The sequence below is a fragment of the Opisthorchis viverrini genome (assembly GCF_000715545.1).
Source record: "Opisthorchis viverrini unplaced genomic scaffold opera_v5_313, whole genome shotgun sequence".
Classification (NCBI taxonomy): domain Eukaryota; kingdom Metazoa; phylum Platyhelminthes; class Trematoda; order Opisthorchiida; family Opisthorchiidae; genus Opisthorchis; species Opisthorchis viverrini.
Genome location: NW_008751969.1, coordinates 495,252 through 516,004, shown reverse-complemented (window position 1 = coordinate 516,004; position 20,753 = coordinate 495,252). Strand labels below are relative to the sequence as shown.

At 41.4% G+C, this 20,753-nt stretch overlaps 1 protein-coding gene across 1 annotated transcript in view; it reads right to left on the bottom strand.

Annotated features, from left to right (window-relative positions):
• T265_14981 (hypothetical protein) overlaps positions 1 to 20,753 on the bottom strand; it is a gene marked incomplete at both ends in the record, with an annotated part of 121,956 nt that overhangs the window by 82,791 nt on the left and 18,412 nt on the right. Inside the window, 2 exons of the mRNA XM_009176065.1 lie at positions 1,999 to 2,241; positions 19,658 to 19,849. Coding sequence (XP_009174329.1) covers positions 1,999 to 2,241; positions 19,658 to 19,849 — 435 coding nt within the window. The remainder of the gene's footprint in view (positions 1 to 1,998; positions 2,242 to 19,657; positions 19,850 to 20,753) is intronic.

Genomic DNA, 20,753 nt, shown 5'->3' with positions numbered 1-20,753 from the left:
GTAATACCAATATTAGATTCATCTTATATTAGCGTTTCCTGAGTTACCGTGTTTGTCTTCGGCTGTCCGTGAGGTTCGATATTTTCAACTAAGCAGTTCGAATTATGAAACCGTACTTATTCACATAAACCACTACATTCCCTGACTTAGAATTTCTCTTCACTCCTTATGCCGGCAACTTGGTTGACACTCACAATTTGAACTTCCACTTGAGTACTTTGATTGCAGCGAATGTGGTGAGCTTCAGTTTGTTAGCAGTGCATGCTTCATTGTGCACAAAACAAAACGCTATTCGTTTGACGATCCTCTCGAATACGGAACTTCAACAGTCCGAGGTATTCGTTCCGAATTTACGAACTCCTCCGCTTTCCATATCTTCATGCCATTTTTCACTCCAATGCTGCTTGCTCCACTCACGTTTAACATTGTGCAACACGTTTCGTTTCAACCTCAAACAAGGAAACATTTTGTTCCACAATCCGTGAATTTCTCATTTGATTTTGTCAACCAACGCACAGTTCAGCCTTTAGTATATTACTTACAATTTATTTCCGTATGGAACTTCCAACCATTCCGTTTGCCGTATCTTACCATGCTATTTTCATATTTAAATGAACTGTCGGTTTTCTCCTTTCATTGCATTTCACATGTAAATTGAAACGCCATGTTTTATCTGTTCACTTTCAGAATTCAGTTGTTCTTTTCGTTCATTTATCGGGTTGGATTGAAAGAAGTGTGGGTGAAGATGTGACCTTTCCATGGTACGGCAATATCCGATGAAAGAACTTCCACTTTACGAATATGCTTATCCTGTGACAAAGTCATACACGCCTTCTGTTATTCGAAAGGCAACGACATACCGTTATTTTTAAGAAATGATTGAAGTACTGTTGACTCCAATACAGTTTATAATCTGAAGCGGGCGGGACGACGAATGTCAATTTGTATTCCATAACCAGGATTGTACAGAATTAGGAAATTTGAGAAGCCATCAAAATCACCAACCCTGTTTTGTTGCTTTTGTGTGGCTACTTAAACTTCCTGAGTAGCTAACAACCAATTTTTTCATTCCGGTTTTCATTCAACACGTGTCAGAATTCTCGGACCACGAGGAGATCTGGTTCATACAACGTGCTTAGTTTTATTTCGGCCACATCTCGTCAAGTTTTCACCAACTTGAGAAATGTTTGCTTTATTCGTGAAAGAATGAAGTTGAGCACGCGTGCATTGCTGCCTAATGGGTGTCAAGAACCACACCATCATTCCCTGCACCCATGCGGTGAAAGTTATATTCTACATGAGCAGCATTTAACTATACTTGGCCTAACATGCCGAATGGTCTTATGGGAATGGCTGAACTCTTAAAATGAATACTAGACGATCCATTTTAACGCAGAATTATTGACTGGAAACTTTGGGACAAAACGTAAGCAGATGCAGGCCATCAACAAAATAAACTTGTTACCGGGTGACCTGGTTTTGAAGCAAAATTAGAACGAAAATATAATTGATTAGCGTCAAATCTTTTTACCGGCAGTGTTTTTGAAGAAGTTTCCTTTGCGTCCTTGCTTCTTTCAAATAGAATTTGGTGAATCTAATGGGCCGTTTGTCATCGTTGTGGCGTTGTGCTCTGTGTTCCTTTGCGTTACAGGTCAGATTGATACGATATCAAATAAAAAACAATTTCATTATCAGCACTTCAGATGAAGTCGCACATATCCATTGTCGTTAAAAAACGCTTCCGTTATTTAAAGGTGCCCGATTGAAATATTCCTACATCTATTATCAGTTGAAAATATGACGCGCCACAAGGACAGGAATGGCAATTTTCAGATGAAAAAGCAGTAACATGTTTTGCAACATACGGATGCAAGTTCTAAAGAGCATGGTGATTTGCTAAGATCATTCGGTAGGATATCAGATTTCACGTAGGATTATTTGGCTTCTACTGCTGTCAAGAACCAATTAGTAGACAAATTTGTAGTAATTGGTACTTACGTATTTCGGCGCATATAAAGCATGTGTGGAAAATCTGAAGACGCATGTGCAAGCAGAACAGAACCGGTAGAAGCTCCGGAGAAATTGTAACATCATCTGGGCCGGGGTCCACGGTTAGGAGGAGCCGCTGATCTGTTTCGCTCAGGATCGTTTTAGTGGGAGGTCTGTAGCATTCTTCGGTCATATCGTAGTTTGGGTACTGTTGTCGTTCCTGCTGGTGTTGACGCTGGTGCTGATGATTCTCTGAGTGGGTTTGAATGGATAAACGTTGACCTGAACACAGATAGGCCTAGCTGGTATACGCTCAGGATCGACTGATAGTCAAACCAAAGTTCTATTTGCAATTATGCTGTCTTTATTTGTTATTGACTGAGATGATGCACTCTAGAAGGAAGCTTTAGCCTATGTAGGCCACCTGGGTACTGAACCTGTAAAACTTCAAAGCAACTTGGAAGCTCTACCAAAGATCTATGAGCTATTTTATGGTCCAAAAAACGTTTGTAACAGACCCAAGGAAGCATCAGTGTAAATTGGAAGAAAATTGTTAAATTTTGCTGTACTGAGTTAAACCTGGACTGACATCCGCATGTCCATCGACTAACTTCTCTACGTTAAGCGAACTAAGTCACAGTAATTGAGTTCATTAACTCAATACTAACAGAAAGCAGCGTATATCCTCACTCTTCGCAGTTGAATGCGCACTGACGAAGTCTCCTCGCATGGTCGCAAATGTTTACAAATTAGTCACAGAACTCGTCGGACAGATCAAAAACTACGCTCATCTGGGCCGCCAGTGTAAGGAAGAAGGCCTTTGCTGCGGAGATATTTATTAGGAAATGTCAATTGAACAGATACAGTTTATTGCACAGTGAAGTAAAACTCTCATAATCATCTTGTTTACAAAACTGAATATCCACCTCCTTCTTGAGCGCGTGTTCCTGAATTTCCTGGATATTTATCGACTGTTACTCAATTGCAAGCAAATGCTGCAGAGCAAATCCACAAAATCCGTAATGGACATCACTTTTCAAGAGACGCAATGGGGATTTACGAGGAAACATACTATTCACATTCCCATCAGTTGTATCACTGTTACACCGGTATTTCTACACTTTCCTTCTATAAGAGTGGGACTGATAGTCTTGCACACATCCATGTAATGTTAGTTGTATACGATGACGCGCATATGACGCGCGATAGGCTCGAACTAGGGAGTATCTGAAAATCTGAACGAGAATTATCTTGATGATCTCGCGGTATTAAGGGGATGAAATTTTGTGATAGGTCAACTGAACCCAACACATACAGTGAAAGGAAGCTAATAAAACAAGTTATTGATTAAGGGCTTTCGAAACCCCAGTTCATTGTACGAGTCCAGCCGTCCGGTATCATTCCGGGTGGTCGATTTGAGAACAAACTAATGTAGGTTTAAACTTTCAAGGGTCAGACAGCTCGCTACTTCATCCGGCGTTCGGAGCATGTTTTCTGATCTGTATATGATCTGAAACTGTAAAGGTCTTTTCAATTACAATGCACAGTTCTTAGTGGTGACCAGCGGGGAACTGAAGATGGAATTTTAGTATTATTTGGCACGGAAAAGTGGTAGACAGACTTCTGGGTAGCGGTTAACCAAACTAAATAATCCAAGTCTCATTCGATTCGCATTTGGAATTAGAGCAAAGCAATCCGGCATATCGCTGTATAGAAGCCATCGATGAACGTGATTTTAAAGATTGCATTTTTGCATTAATTTTTGCCTATGTTATTAAGAAATCAACGAAACGACATGGGACGTATCGAACATCCATCGGCCGAGCTCGGCAACAAAGAATGGTGCAACTAAACTGTAAAATTTAGACAACACTTGATAAGTGACCGTTAGACATCGGCTAAAATGATTTGCTTGTAGGTCACAGCTCTATCACCGTCAGCCTCATGTGTCACTTTTCACTTAGTAGATCTGCCACTGGTTAAAACTAAGTCTCAATTGTGTTTGACTTCTAGCCTTCGTTGGAGGAAAACACAGTAAAACTTTTCAGCCTTACAAACAGAGTGTATCCATTTGGAGTCTACAAATATAATTGTCTTGTTCGCAGCATCATCAGCTGTTCACTTGTTAGCGCGGCATTTTGAGTGCACTCTGGCAGCAAGACACTGAATTGTCTTTATGATTCTCAAATTCAATAAATCAGTCAAAGATTTATGTGCAGGCGTATGTCACAACATTTAACGAAACTCGTAGGTATGTTGAAAATGACTTTCTGCCCAGATTTTGATGTTTCCTCCTGGTTTGTGTTCAGAATCGATAAATGTCTAAAATAGCACCGAATGGTAATCCTCCATGCCCAGTACATTTTTATACGGGAAACCAAAGAATGATTTTTACGACACCAGCATATTAGGGGGATTTGTATTTTCGGAGTGAGTATTCTATCCCAAGTAAACTACATCAATGGTTTAGTTTGGACAGATGCGTACCTCAGGAAGGCAGACTTCAGGGTGGATAAATGTATTAACTCCACTGTAAGAAGTGAATGCAAAATTTATTGCCGTAAAAACCGGACATTTTAGTCGTTTGACGGGTTGCACGCCTCACCATTCCGAAAAGTGCCGTTTCAACAGCCAAGATGTCCTACCTAACAAGCTAATTGAAGGGTAGATATCTGAAACCAATTCCACTAGCCATGTGAAATGCATGTTTGAACAATTGTGGTACGTGTAGCCTAATATAAGGCCCCCTTGAATACTCTCACCACGGGTTTCGCCGCAATGTTTCGCTGAGTGCTCTGGTTAGAGAAATTTATGGCATCCTCTCTAGAGGTGGGTAAAGCGGACGGTCGGCCTGCGGTGATGCATTCATGAACCCCAATCTGTTGTCCTGGCTGTGGCCAAATAAATCGAGCATTTAAAGTTTTTTTGGGAGTGTGAGGAGGTTTTGGAAATCTTGGTAAAGTTTTCTTTGGGTTACGGAAGCCAAATTGTATTGAAAAATCGAGGAGTTCTTCAAAACTGTTCATCCATATAAGGAATCAATAGCAGTACGCATGAGGCGAAAATCCTTTATTCCCCAAACCCGTGACCTCCCGCTCAGTAATTTGAGCACTCAAGCGTTCGGAAACGAGCTCCATCAACCGTTTGATGAGATTGGGCATGCACAACACGACACATATCTCCCATTCCCAACCTGCGTTTTCAGTGATTGAATAATTTTCCCAAAATACTGCACAACGACCGTTGTTCAGCTAGTTGATCTCCGCCAAGAGCGGAAAAGCGTTGGACTTATACTTTCCAAAATGCCATCACCTGTCTATGATGGCGTACATATCCCGAATACCAACAGATTTAGAGCGCACTCTTTGATTCAGATCATCCTCCGGGGCAACTAACCAACGGCATCCGCGATGCTTAGTCGATTATTATAAAGTTAATATCGCTCAGGCTCACTCTGAATGTTCCATAGCTTGGATTGTACAGGATCGAATAATCTGGAAAACGATCAAGAATAAGCAACCCTGTTTTGTTGCATTTGTGCGGCTACTTGAACTTCGTGAGTAGTTAACAACTAAGTTTGGCACTCCGGTTTCATTTCAAAATGTGTCAGAATTCTCGGAGCACGAGGAGATCTCGTTCATACGACGTGTTTTTCTCCATTGAATGAACTTAAGAAATGTTCCTCTTATTCGTGAAAGATGGAATTGGAGCACGCCTGCATTCATGCCTAATTGATCTCATGAACCACACCTGCATCCGTACGGCAAACATTATACAAGCGTCAAAGTTATATGAGCAAGATTTAAGTATATTTTGCATAACATACAAAAGGATCTCACGGGGGTGACCTAATCGCTAAAATAAACACTAGACCCTTCATTTCAATGCAGAATTATTGACTGTAAATTTTGAGACGAAACGGGGCAGATGCAGACCATCATCAAAATAAACTTATCAACAACTGACCTGGTTTTAAGGCAAAATTAAAACAAAAATTTAATTGGAGGCATAGTGTCTTTGGATACGTCTCCATTCCCCCATACTTCCTTCAAATATGTAAGATCCCATTACCACCAACCTCACTGATCGAAATTAAATGGCGATAGCCCGCCAAACGCGGAAATTAGGATTCACTTGCGGATGGCATCTTGACTTTTTAACTCCAATCCAAAATATAAGATAATTGTAACATACGTATATACAAACTAAAATGGGTTTGCGAGAGATTCAACTAGGACACTGCTGAATCCATCGTTTTGTGTGTTTATTGATTTCCTATGTTTTAATCTATCACAGCTCTACCTTTACGATTACGAATATTATTCACCTGGTTGCAGTGAACATGTTTCAGCAGAGATGGATTTGCAGGTCCAAGAGCCCGCGTCGATTCAAACCACAGGAATGCTACTCTGCACTATATTCCTCGGTACAATAAACACTGTCAATCAAGACTTATTTTATTCCTTAAATAGAATTGGAACATCAATGAATCAGTCTGAACCACACAGATCTACTTTGCGAACAATGCGACCTTGATAAGAAACCCTTAAAATTCTCCTAAGCTACAAAACAGACATTTCCAAAACGGGAACTGATTATACGGGCGTTGATCTGTACACGGAGGTTGGTACTTAGCTTGCACATTTTTCGTTCCCTGTCAGGGAAACATCATCAGGGCGCGGATGATTGGGTGCTTATTTCGTGGGTATTTTCCTACATACAGTTTTTGAAAAATAATACCCAGTATCCTTTCATGTGACTATCCATTTCATGTGTACATTTCTCGCAATATAATTTGCCCGATCGCAACTTGCGTTGCGTTGTTGTCTGTACGATTTGTACTTCATCGGTTAGTTGAATGGCTACTTCGGGGTGTTTCGGATCCACTTCCGATCGGATCGTTCCTGGCTTGTATTGTGTATTGGTTTTCCCTCTTGAATTACGTTGGTAGTGATGAGAGTTCGCATTTTTGACGGTATTCCTTCTTAGTTTGTATCATAGTCTCATATTCCTGATATCAATTAGGTGCTTGTACTTTCACATTTTCCTCTTCTTTTATTAATCAGCTTGGATACATTTGCGTGCCCCAATTGTCGATTTGTTCTTTATCCGTCTTCAATTTTTCTGCGAATATGTGAACACTGCTATAGTTGAAGATATCACTCATGATCGTGGATGAGAGTAAATTCGATAGTGTTCAAAAGTTTTATGAACGCGGCAAGGCGCGGCGGATGCCAGCTGATGTTAACTTCCAGTTCGTTGATTGTCACCGACTAAGAAGTGTTCGTTGTCTCGTTTGAAATGACGTCTCGGTTTTAGGTCACATAGAGCTATGAAGGCAATTTCCTCAAATCACCAAAAATAGCAGGCTGCATTGCTTAGCAGTCAGAAATCCGATTAAATGTTACCGAACATCGTGTACTATTCACTACCTTAATAAATGAACCCAGATTTTGAAGATCCCCAATTATTAGTTTTTTATAGTTTACTGTTGCTGTGTGCGAACATTTCAGTTGGACCATCGTAAGATTATATCCACTAAAAAGCGGGAATATATCGAGTTAATTGGACTTTTTCTTTTCACTTGTATACAGAAAGCCAATCACATTAACTCTTATAAGCCTTATCCACACTCAACCACCTATGTATATCACAATAAATTGATGCGCGTAAACCAATGACTCAAACTCGATAGATTAGTGCTCTTACCAAGCATGAAAATAGATTGCAGTGCAGATAAAATAGGTAGATACCACCTATGCACAATAAATTGATGCGCGTAAACCAATGACTCAAACTCGATAGATTAGTGCTCTTACCAAGCATGAAAATAGATTGCAGTGCAGTGCAAATAGGTAGATTTCATGGTATAAAGCTATAAATTACTCTTGTTCTCCAAGATCGAATGCGCAAACGACCTTGAAAAATAAAGATAAAGGTAACTTGTCAAGTTAGGCAAATTGTCCAAGCTTACGACCAGGACATTGGCAGGTTCTATGTGTCCTGGGTTGATATTGATTTTTGTTAAATTCTTCCGTCTCTACTTTGCCTACGTTTTGATTTACTTTGTCTCAGTGTGTCTGTTGCATATTCCAACCCACATTCGTCGGCCAAAATGGGCGACAAGAATTTTGATTTCGGAGGAAAAAACCACGAAACGAAGATCGGACCCCACAAATTTGCTACGCATTAGCCATGTGCTAATTAATTTCTGTTTGTAGGATAGTCAGTCAGCACAAAATGAGCAGGGAGTAGGTAAATCAATCAGAGTAGACTGATTGCCGGAGGGTGTTCGTTTCAGCGACTTCTTCTCAAGGGTGAGGTCAAGGGGTCTAGCTGAACCGTTTTCAAATTGTTCAGNACCTATTTAAAATTAGCTGAGGTACCAAATAGTATCGAACCCTGAGATGAAGGTCCCGCTAACCGCGTGGTCTTCATTGCCCATCTTGGATACTTAAATCTCGTTAGAAATTTGTGAGGGATTTGAAGGTTGCGAAGAGCTCTTTGTCCAGTCATTCGAGTTCGTCCATGCTAAAATGCGGAGGAGAAATAGACAGATGATTCTTGTTGTTCTAGTGTCTGTAATCCGCTGCCTCATTTATTTGCCATTTTTCCTGAACATCAACTACATTTTGTAGCTGTTGTATATACTGTATCATGACGTTTGTTTTCATTGTTCCAAAAACTACATCAAAAGTAAAATGGTACCAATAGAAAAGTTTTCGGCGCGGCTTGCTAACTTGTTGCTGAATCAGTGGATTTATGTTCTGTTGAACTGGTTGCTTATTAACCTTTTCAGCATTTAACAATCTATGTATATCACAATAAATTGATGCGCGAAGAACAATGACTTAAACCGTCGTAAATTAGTTTTCTTACCAAGCAAACAAGTAGATTGCAGTGCAGATAAAATAGGTAGATTTCATGGTATAAAGCTATAAATTACTCTTGTTCTCCAGGATCGAATGCGCAAACGACCTTGAAAAATAAAGATAAAGGTAACTTGTCAAGTTAGGCAAACTGTCCAAGCTTACGACCAGGACATTGGCAGGTTCTATGTGTCCTGGGTTGATATTGATTTTTGTTAAATTCTTCCGTCTCTACTTTGCCTACGTTTTGATTTACTTTGTCTCAGTGTGTCTGTTGCATATTCCAACCCACATTCGTCGGCCAAAATGGGCGACAAGAATTTTGATTTCGGAGGAAAAAACCACGAAACGAAGATCGGACCCCACAAATTTGCTACGCATTAGCCATGTGCTAATTAATTTCTGTTTGTAGGATAGTCAGTCAGTAAAAAATGAGCAGGTAGTAGGTAAACCAATCGGAATAGACTGATTGCTTACGGCTGTTCGTTTCAGCGACTTCTTCTCAGGGGTGTGGTCAAGGGGTCTGGCTGTACTGTTTTCAAATGGTTCAGCCCATCCACCCACGACCAGTCGGCCGGACAAGCTGCACGAGTGTGCGATCGTTCTCCGTTCTAAAAGACTTCTTCCCTTCCCGGTCTTCTGCAATACACCAGCGCCCTCTGCCAACCCCGCCTAATTAAGCGGCTTTTGATCGATCTGCAAACGCCATCGGAGTGACCGGTCTAGCATTCCTGATTTCATCCAAAACTGCCGATCACAGTTCACATTGAGGGGATGCGAACGTCCTCAGTCAGGCGTTTTCAAAAGATCGGATCATGAATAACTTTCCCTTTCTGCAGTCCAATTCTAAATCATCGTGATGCTATTTGGGCTTTGGGAGGTTCACAGCCAACTCAGTTCGATATTCTTGAGTAACGGAGGATGCTTTTAGGAGCCAGTCATGACAAGATTTGACCCACGTGTTTTCAGGGGCAGCAGCGGACCTAGGAATCACGGAATGTAACTTCAGCGTCTGATTCGTAAGGCACCTGCGCGGAGCACGTGCGCTATGTCGACCTTATTGAATGGTGCACAGGTCGTAACGGGTAACCGTTGGGCGATCGGCGTGTGTAAATTTCAGGACCTAACCTTCCTTATGTTGGCATTGTGAATAATGTGCATCGCATATGACCGGTATGAAATTCGGATAATCAAACGGGGGTGTTGATTAAAATCCGACAAATTCTTTTATCAGCCGAGTTTAGATGAGCGACTTGCGCTGAGGTATGGGGTAGTCAAGACTCAATATATCGGAGCAAAGTCCGTTTGTTTGAATTCGCAAATCCATTAACTAACTGCAATGCGAAGCATTTTCTGGGTATTAACGAATTTTGACTGCTGTTTTTACCGCAGATTACTCCAGGTTTGACCTAACTGGTTTTGATTATTTGAGCATTCTATGCCAAATTATGCACTCGGAGAATGTCATTCTGTTAGATGCATCTGGTATGTAAGCTCTATGATGAGATTTGGACCAATATGGGATTCCCGTTTAACTACACACATCAGGTTGGACCAAGAGTAATGCATTAGGGCGACTGAGTGCACCAAGCGTGTTCGACACGAAACGTAAATTTTCACTGTTGCTGATGCATCGTTGGCCAGTGGGTAAAGGGGATATTGCGAATGAATGATTATGAAAGATAGACTTGGGTAGATCTGTATCCGTTCTAATTTTACGTAAGACTCTCTTTCTTGAATATTGGACGCATTTAGTGTCCTACGTAAAGGCTCACAGGAACAAGCTCTCTGCAACTGCGGAAATGACTAGTTTGAATTAGTGACAATCTGGTGGTCTTCTCTGAGTGTGTTGATTAGTTGAGCTACAAGCATTGAAACGCAGAAGCCAGAGTAGACAGTAGACTTTACCCGGAACAACTAGCAACCAATCAATTGATGGCTGTGAAACATGTTTTGTTAGACGAGCGCAACTACCGAGTATCAACCACCTAACTAAAGTTGTTCTGTCACACGGTACCTTCATGTAATTATCAAGCGTTTGCCTGACTGACTGACTTAACCCAAATGCAAATACTGCAATATTCTCCACGGTACAAATGAATTGCCTCACTTGAACGATGTTGTGCTTGTAGTGATAATTGTTTCGGTGTAGAACACATCAACCATTTTCAACCAAATGTGGACTGTTTTCCTCTTTTGTGTTAGAACAATAGGACAAAACCATCCATTACATAACCCATTCGGCCAGTTTTTTCTAGTGCTTCCGAACAATGGAGATGTCGGATGTTCAAATTTAGAATCAAATGTATGTAGAAATACGAGATGGTTGGCACGTGAAAATGTGTCTGTCTCAAGATTCCCAGTGACTGATGGATCAGACGTAATTAATCACAATGCGTGGGAATCAAAATGTGGAATTTTGAGGCAAAAAACGAATGCACCAACATCGTGTGCTCTTTGCGAATCATGTACAACATGAAGGACTCTGCTGGGTTTTGGGTGATCTGACCTCAAGTGGAACATACTTTTGACGGAATCTTGGGGACTGCGCCTACCTAATGTGAGTCAAGCAAAACTGTTCGCTGGCTGCGGAAGAGAGAGAGTCCCATCTCGACAGTAAAATGCCCACAATCAAAAGGATCATGGGCTAATAAATCTAGTCATTTTTTGCAAAACATTATTTTGCAATATCAAACTACTGCAGCTAGTCACCATCTGTAAAAATCCTCAATCCACGAGGATTTAAATGAAATGATTCAATTGCCTTGTTATTCCAAATAGAAAGACTATTTAATCTATCAGTAGAAATAATTGCAAACCCATGGCCTTTTGGCAATCATGGTATATTCTGGGGCGCAAAATCGAAGGGAATTTTCCGGGAAATCCCGTGCAAACGACACCTTAAGTTTTTTTGGATGTAGAAGAGCTTCAGGAATACATTTGGGTAATGTCAGTTGACCGCGACACCTAAAGAAATACACGCTTGCGTTGAATAGACTGTATTTTTGGCATACGGAAATCAAGATAGCCAATCGGGTTGTTAGATCACAAAAGCGGTCTAATATACCCATCAATCAGCGATGTGGTTCCGGGATTTGAGATCATTTTGCATCAAACAGTTTTTTTGTGTTGAGTTCGGGCTGACGTTCCTGGCGTGGTTCCAGATCATCCATCAGTCTGTCACATCTGAATGACATTTGACTTTGTGCTCACCACAGCGTATATCGTAACACGGTTTGACATCAGATGCATGTAAAAGATGCGTCGCATTTAGTGGGACAGGAAAGCAGATCAACTTATGAAATTTCTCCTTATTTTGATGGCATGGTATTCCGTTCCTGTGACAACTTCAGATGAATTAAATCCTGAAGGAGCTTTCCAGTTGCCTAGATATCCATGAGATGGGCTGTGAAAACAGAGTATGTCATTGCAGAGTAGTCGAAACGAAGCGACAGCAATAGAATATTATTTCGGGGGACTGTCGGTAGGTCAGGTGGCGTAGATGATCGTGGGTTTGTTCGATCAGCTGGTTGTCATCTGATATTTGACATTCGGAATGGCGCAGCAAATTTTGACTAATGAATCTATTTCCGGGTTATCGTGAACATTTTTAAGGCGGACAAATTGGTTTGACCTGCTTGAGGCTCACAAACCAAGTACGCGCTCGAGTTTTCCAAAACCATATGCCACTCGTGTCCCTAAGTTTCATTTGAATCATGATGGACTTGGCCGGGTTCCGGGTGAGGCTGCAAGATTTTTCACACATGAGTGCGCAAGTCAGGTTCCGTGATTTCTGGCTTCAAGTGAAACACACTGTTGATGGAATCTCTGGAATGGCGCCTACCGGGTGAGACCCAAGATAACAAAACCTTCCACTGGCTGTCAAATGGAGGGTTTTCCAGCGTGACAATAATGGAATGTCCTTCAACAAAACTGTCATGAACAAGTAAATCTAGACATTTATTGCAAACTATTATTTTCTAATATCACACTGTTTCACCTTCCCGTCATCTGTACCAATGCTTTCTACACCAGCATTTAAATGCAATGTTTCAATTGTCTTCCTATTCCAAGCAGAAATATTATTAAACATATCGGCAGAAGAAATTGCAAGCCGACTACCAATGCTTACCAGCATTTAAATGCAATGTTTCAATTGTCTTCCTATTCCAAGCAGAAATATTATTAAACATATCGGCAGAAGAAATTGAATTGCAACTCCTTGTAAATCACTTGTGCGTCGAATTTACTAAATCGGTTTCCTCACTGCTTACTTCATACTAAATGTTTGGTATATGGGAATAGAGATAGCGACTGGGTTGTTACATCACAAAAACGGGCTTATACATCCATCAATCAGCTATTCGGTCCATATATATAATTTATATAATTTATATATATTTATATATTTATATATTTATATATATATTTATATATAATTTATATAATTTTGCATCAAACAGCCTTATACATCCATCAATCAGCGACTAGGTCCATGGATTTTACAAAATCTTACATCTAGCAGCTCTTTCGTGGGAGTTCGTGCTGGAGTTCCCGGCGTGGTCTCAGAGCATCCGTCAAACTGTCACTCCGAAATGGCATTTGTCGTTGTGCTCACAATAGCATATGTCGTAATGCGCTTTGACCCTATTATGTTGACACACTGGATGCATGTATAAGATGCGTCGCATTTGGTGGATAGAAAACCAGATCAACTAGTAATATTTGATTCTTAATTTGATGGATTGGTATCCCGTTTTTGAGAAAGATCAGATGAAACGCCTTGCAATTCTTACCCTCGTAGGAACTAACCACGAGGAAAAGGTGATTCCATTATCCGACCTCATCATCGTCACCGTCGATGACGATGTTTACGAGGGTGTCCTTATTCTCGATTGAACAATCAAAACCTAATGATGATTCTGGCAGAAATTCGCGATCCCCATTTTCGTTTACCCGTAAGTGGATCTTGCAAGATTTTGGTGTGCTTGTATTTATCCGAGGTGAGTTGGATGCACAAATTTCCAGGTTGACTGGTACATTCAACAAGCAAGGACTCGGCCAATTGTGAGTGGTCTGCAACTTAGCCAGTCAGAACGAGGAATACGCGTTGCGGGTAAACAATATATGTTACTTTGAGGTTACGAAGCACCCAAGTATCAGCTAAATGACAAACATTGCTTTGAACCACGTACTCCTCTTGTTCGCAGTGGCCAAGTTGGCTGGCTCCGATGAATGCCAAACAAGCCCTCTCCATCTATGGATGCACTGTGAATCCGGCAAGCATCGATGGTCGACTAGTGAAAACCGTAAGCTGCTGGGAGCCGTTACGGGATATATTGAGTACTCGAGCCTCGCAAATTGCCGATTCATTTGCGAGCAGAATCCTCGCTGTGAGATGTTTCAATACGGAATAGACGACAGGGTAAGGACACCATTATGTTATCAATAGATTTGTCAAAATATCCGAAGTTGCATGCTAAGGCTTTCATTGATTCAACGTGTACTCTAGCTTTTAGTCTATTTTACATTGAAATTGTCGGGAAATCGTTACAAAACTTGAACTTACAAGCGGTTGTTATTGCGCGCATACAGTGACTTGAGAATTGGAACTAATAAGCCTCGTTTACCTGACATACTTCTTACAAACCAGTTGAAAACTTCGTTAGCTGCGTGCCAGTTTTGATCTCATCGCGGTTCATCAGATAAACACTGAGTTTCAAATAACCTCGAGACGTAGTCCGATACGTAGTCTATCGTACCGATGTTATGAAAGCAACAATCTTCCTGTAACAACTTCTGTTGAATTAAATCCTGAAGGAGCTTTGCGGTTGTGCATTAGGTGACCATATTTTATTTGAGAAATTTTCGCATTCAGTCGATCACATCACCAGCCTGTAGGACGGATTCAAAGAACGGGAGGATGTTAAGTGAATAGATAATGTGTGATACTTTTCCAGCTCAGGTAATATCATTTAAAACGCTTTTGACTTGCCACCATTTTGGGCTGGACACATTTTGACCCATTCGTTGAATGCGGCTCATTCTTGCAACACATCAGACATCTGAACAAAGTTGCTTGGATCCGAAAAGCTGAATTGAGACCACCGAATAAAATCTTAGTACCGCTGAAACGAGATATGCAGGTAACACGGTATAGATAGCCAAGAGAAGAATGAAATTGAGGCGCGTGAATTGAGCAGAATACAGTGGAAAATACAAAAATACTGTCGGTTACTAATTAAACCCTAATCTGTTCATTTACGGTCGCAAACCATCATGTTTTGTCACGACGAACGCTGAATATACACTATCCATCATTTTATGCACATTTCGAAAATTTGAGACCAGAGAAATGTTCACAAACTTCATGTATGTGACATTTTGTCGGCTATAAAACCTGACATATCTAATTAGAAAATGTTCCGAGGCATGGAATGACAAGTACACGGCGCATGCCCGTCCGAAAGCATTCTTGCGGCTCACGTACTCAGACGTGTATGCGGTCTTGTGTGCATGGGCTCACCGGAGTATGCTCATCAGCGTCAGGTTGTTGGTTTGTTGCTGAACAAATTCTGACTTCGTCTACATATTGTTAAACCCCAATAGTTTGCACGTTGTTATGTAAATGGCATGGCTCACCAAAACTGGCTGGCTGGCAAAACATGAGACTGTTGCTTGAGAAAGAATATGGGGTCAATCATTGGTGAATTTCGAATTTATAACCCTGAGTATTTGTGGGATTTTGGATGACACGGATCGCTTTGTCCTAAGGATCGATGTACTATTCACTGTGTAGGATTACAGTTACAGTGTATTTCATTTCGTATGTTCTAAATGATTCCATCTCCTCCTCTGAGTCCTCCTTTGCTCTACGCAGACATGCACATTTGGTTGGAAAGGGGCGTCGACTGGGCCTGCGGATGACAATCGAACAAGTTTCATCTACACTTTGGAATGCTGTGGTACGTCTTCATTTTCCTGCAACAAACTTGTATAAAACGTGTCCTACGACACAAATTGTCATAAGTACAGGAAAGGAAACTTGTTCAAGCACTGCTATTTTGGAAGTCCTCTGTGGCGCGCTGCTGAACAAAGTTTTTGCCCGTTCTACTCATTGAAGTGTGCTCAATAACGTCATTAGGTAATATGAGACATAAATGGCTTCCAACAAATTCAAATGGTCAAAGCTCTCCACTCTCAAACAGAAGTCCTTCGGCAATCACGACAATTGCGACGTTCCTCTTAGAATACCGCATGTTAACTCTATCACGTCCAATTATTCGAATTTCACTACAGTTTGGGAATGCACTCTTTGATATCCCACCGAAGAGGAGGTGAATACTGGTGATGGGTTCTGTAGCAGATGTGACTATGTTCACAAGGACCCTTGCATTCTCTCCAGAATTTTTGAGGATGCATTGGTTCTCCCAAACAGCATGATAAACCAGAAACTGCGTTTCAGAGCGTGTATTTATACAATTTACGGTTACTTCGCAGAGAAGACGTTTAATAATTTGCGCACAAACTTGCGTATATCCAAAGTGTTATGCAGCCCATACTTTGCACCGAACTTGATCAATCTGGGCATCAGACATTTGCCAGCTCGGTGAAGGAGGACTGGTTCCTACACCATGACGTAGGGGATGTTGCTGTCTTGAAGGATGGATGAGAAACTCGTTTGGTCTCATCAAGTTACATTGTAAGGAGTGCGGAATAGTGTATTAGTAGCGGGATCTAGACTGTACGAAATTGTGCGGGGTATGTCGGGAGCCGACACATTCCACCTCGATGGCGACAGTCATCTGTACGTTAAACTGAAGTATCCATGTCAGTTTTAGTTCCAGGAACACTAGTTGATCTGCTTCATGAACGATAGTAGCGGATTGTGGGATTCAAGTAATACCGAAATCGGCAGAAGGACTAGCGGTTTTTAGAGGAAATTCAGAAGAATGTGGAAGAATCGCCGTCTGTAGGCGGCTAATTGCTCACGATTTTAGTCAAGTCACCAATATTCGGAGGGACGCGTTGGTTACCGATGCAGACTATCTGCCTGGAGATTCTGACTTTGCATATATGACACTATAAAATAAGAAACAAGTCAATCAAAATCCTACGTGTAAACACCTTGAAACGAAATAGAACGATCGGTTCCGTAATTTGTTTTAAGTTTACCACNGCTCTTGTAATATCAAATATTAGATGCATCTTATGTTAGCGCTTCCTGGGTTACCGCGTTTGTCCTCGGTTGTCCGTGACATTGATGTTCCGGTATTTTCATTTAAACAGTTTGAATTATAAACTCGTTTTCATTTAAATGAAAATCAGTTTGTTCTCCGGCTTAGAATTTCTCTAAAACGGCAACTTGTTTGACACTCACAATGCTGACTTTAACCTGGGTATTTTGGTTGCAGCAAAAGTGTTAAGATTCAGTTTGTTAGCATTGTATGCTTCTTTGTTCTTGACCTTCCCTCTCGAATACGGAAGTTCGTCGGTCCAAGATATTGTTTACAAATTTACAAACCCGTCCACATTCCACATCATCATGCCAATCTTCACTTCAATACTGCTGGTTTCACTCTCGTTTGACTTTGGGTGACATGCTTTATTTTAAATTCAATCAAACAAACATATTTGTTTTCCGCAATCCATGAATTTCTCGTGTACTCATTTCAACCAACGCGCAGTTCAGTCTTCGGTACATGGCTTACAATTCACTTCCATATGCCACTCTGAACCCGTCAGTTTGCCGTATTTTACCATCGTATTTTCTGCTTTAAATGAACTGTCGTTCGCCTCATGTTATTGCCTTTCGCATGTAAATGGAAACGCCATGTTCCTTCTAGTGACTTCCAGAATCCATTCGTTGTTTTCATTCATTAATCGGGTTGGAATGAAAGAAGTGTGCGTGAAGATATTATCTTTGCCATGGTGTCGCAATATCCGATGACAGAATTTTCGCGTCACCAATTTGCTTATCCTGTGACAAAGTTTTACACGCCCGCTGCAATTCGAAACCCACCAACATACCATTATGTTATACTAACTGATTGAAGTATTCCTCACACCACTACCAGCCAATTATCTGATGCGGCAACGGATGACGAATGTCGATTTGTGTGAGAGCAAGCAGTAGACATTGAGGGTGATAGAAAACCGAAAGAAACTTCATCAATTGCGTCCGCACGAAATTGCTTCTTCGCGATGGTTTAGTCAAAGTCATCGAAAAACATCATCGTTGCCAAACAGTTCCGTTGCAGTTGGTTTTATTCTCATACTCCGCCTGAAACTGTCTTCCGCGTCTGAAGATTACCCAAGAATGCACAATGAACTTCTGCTAATAATACAGAGAAGGGCTTTGTGAATGATCGAAATTTAGACCGATTCGTCCATAAAATGGAACCTCTATCAATGGACTCTTTGTGTTGTTATTTAGACAACGTTTGGGGCTGTGTAACGCCCTTCACGGATGTGAGACAGTAAATGTCCTTCCGGAGTTTTCGGATGTAATATGGTGGCATGGCAAACATCACGAATAGTTTTCCCACTCCTCGAAAATAAACAAAACTCAGACTACTCGCCTGTAGTGTTGTCGATTCATAGAATCTTACCGTGGTAGTGAAGTATCGATCAGGAATATTAGGTCAGTATCGCGCACTGGTTCCGTTTCAGCACATTGCGTAATCAAACGGGTACAATTCTCATTGCATATGTTCACAGTGTTGTACGACACGAACCCTTCTCCATTTCAGATCTTCTGCTGAAGTTCATAGTTTGGATTTATTTTGGCCCATTTTTTTGAAAGTTCAGCTTCACACGTGCGTCGTTTTTATTGTCGTGGAGATGATATATCACGATGATCGACAACAAGCATAATATGCGGGTAACTCTTATCATTAAGAGATTCGGTTTTTCAGATACCAAAACGAAATTCGCTGATTTATTTTTTGATGAGACATTGAGTGTCATTTCTATAATACCTGTAGTAATTGGCTACACTGGGAAAATTCCCATTTGAACAGAGGCGTCAATAGCACCCTATGTTTTCAAGCAGTAAAGCACGATGTTGCACCTATCGGGTTGAATTCGGCAGGGCCCTCATGGGGAGACACACTGCTTGATAGTGTTCTCTAAAATCCGCGAGCATCCACATGGGATTCTTGTGCTCTGTCCGAAAAGAACGGGTCAAGCTAGGACAAATTTGGTATATTGAAGTGTGAAAGAACAAAGTGCTTGAGGCGGCGAAATCGGTTTATTATTTGAGGTGCATTGGTGGCAGTCAGTCTTGCGGCCTGTGTTCGCATACGATCTGTCTCCGAATATTTTAAGATAATGTCCGTAATTGCGTTCCAGGTCAATGGACAGTGCAGCAACTGTACGATTTTTCAGGCATTTAGGAAGGTTGATCGCCCATCTTCCAAAGTCATTGAAATTGGAGCAAGCGTCAACTGTAAATTGCATCAAGAATCGAGTGGATTTTGGAACAAATCATCATTGTAAATCCCAGAAACCAGCAGAATTCGCATCTAGTGCAGAGATCGTCCAGAAAATTATTTTCAGAATAGCTTTCAACTTGGTTGTTCATTCGGAATTCCGGCAAATTGGACACGTACACCTCGAACTGATGTTGGTAAAACCATTGGTTGAAGAGATTTATCAGAAGTCGAATCATTGGGAAGATTAACGGTCAGCGCACGTTCGATGAAATAGAATGAGATACAAGAAATATCAATATAGAGGAATGGCAATATGAGGATGTTCCGGTTTCTGGGTAACCGGTGAAAGTGGAACATGCAAACGTGTGGAGGGCGGTACCAGGTCACCCGAGACGACATGCGGCGGGGTGCAGTTATCAGCGAAATTGCCTGGGTCTATGAGGATGTGTTTCTGGGTAACCGGTGAAAGTGGAACATGCAAACGTGTGGAGGGCGGTACCAGGTCACCCGAGACGACATGCGGCGGGCGGGGGTTATCAGCGAAATTGCCTGGGTCTAAAAGTAAAAAAGAATCCAAGTAGCGTTAGATCCAATTGACCACCCAACCCCATCCCCAAACTAATTGTCCCAGCACCCTTGGACGAACAGAGATGAACGAAATCTCTGGACGACCCCAAGAGGTAGTTTCCATTAGGGTGTCCTAGACTGAAGAAGCAGGAACGACTATATCCGGGTTCATCATAAACACGAACCCCCCTTAACCGATCTATCGTAAAGCTTAGTCATCCACACTAATCAACAAATGGGAACATCACACTGAACACCCAGCACTGATCACGTCACTAACCATAAGGAATCTCACGGATTTGTTCCCTGACTGCTTAAGACCCAATCAACCTACTTACTTACTCACTTGGCCTGACAAAGCTTTTGTGTCAAAAGCGAAAAGTTGCGCAGCAATAAATCCACCGATTGTTTACCACACCCCTCTGAAACGATGACCTCCCAATCGGTTCCCAACATTTTACAATTGATTGAAAACATCTACGGAGCATGTGTTCAGAAGCTGTCAAGTGAATGTGTTCGATAGGCAAGATTGGAGGCAAACTGGAAGAACCACCGCATTTTCAACATTAGATGCATGAAGCACAACATAATTCTCAAATCTCTGGTTGTTAAGCCACCAGATGCATCCCCCGCTTCTGCTCGAATTGCTTCTTCAGCGGCCAAGTCGTTCCTCAAACAGAGGATCCATTTAACCACCCAACGTTTAACTGATTTTCGCCACCGCGCATGTCATCTCAACCATGATCTTCAGTCCGCACTCTCGCCTGCTGAATTCGAATTACTAGATACCAAAGCGAAGGAAGTGAAATCAGCTCAAGGCAAACAGTGCAAGGACAGATAAATACGTAAGTTCGAGCAATTGCTTTCTACCACTCGCTGTTCTAGTAACACA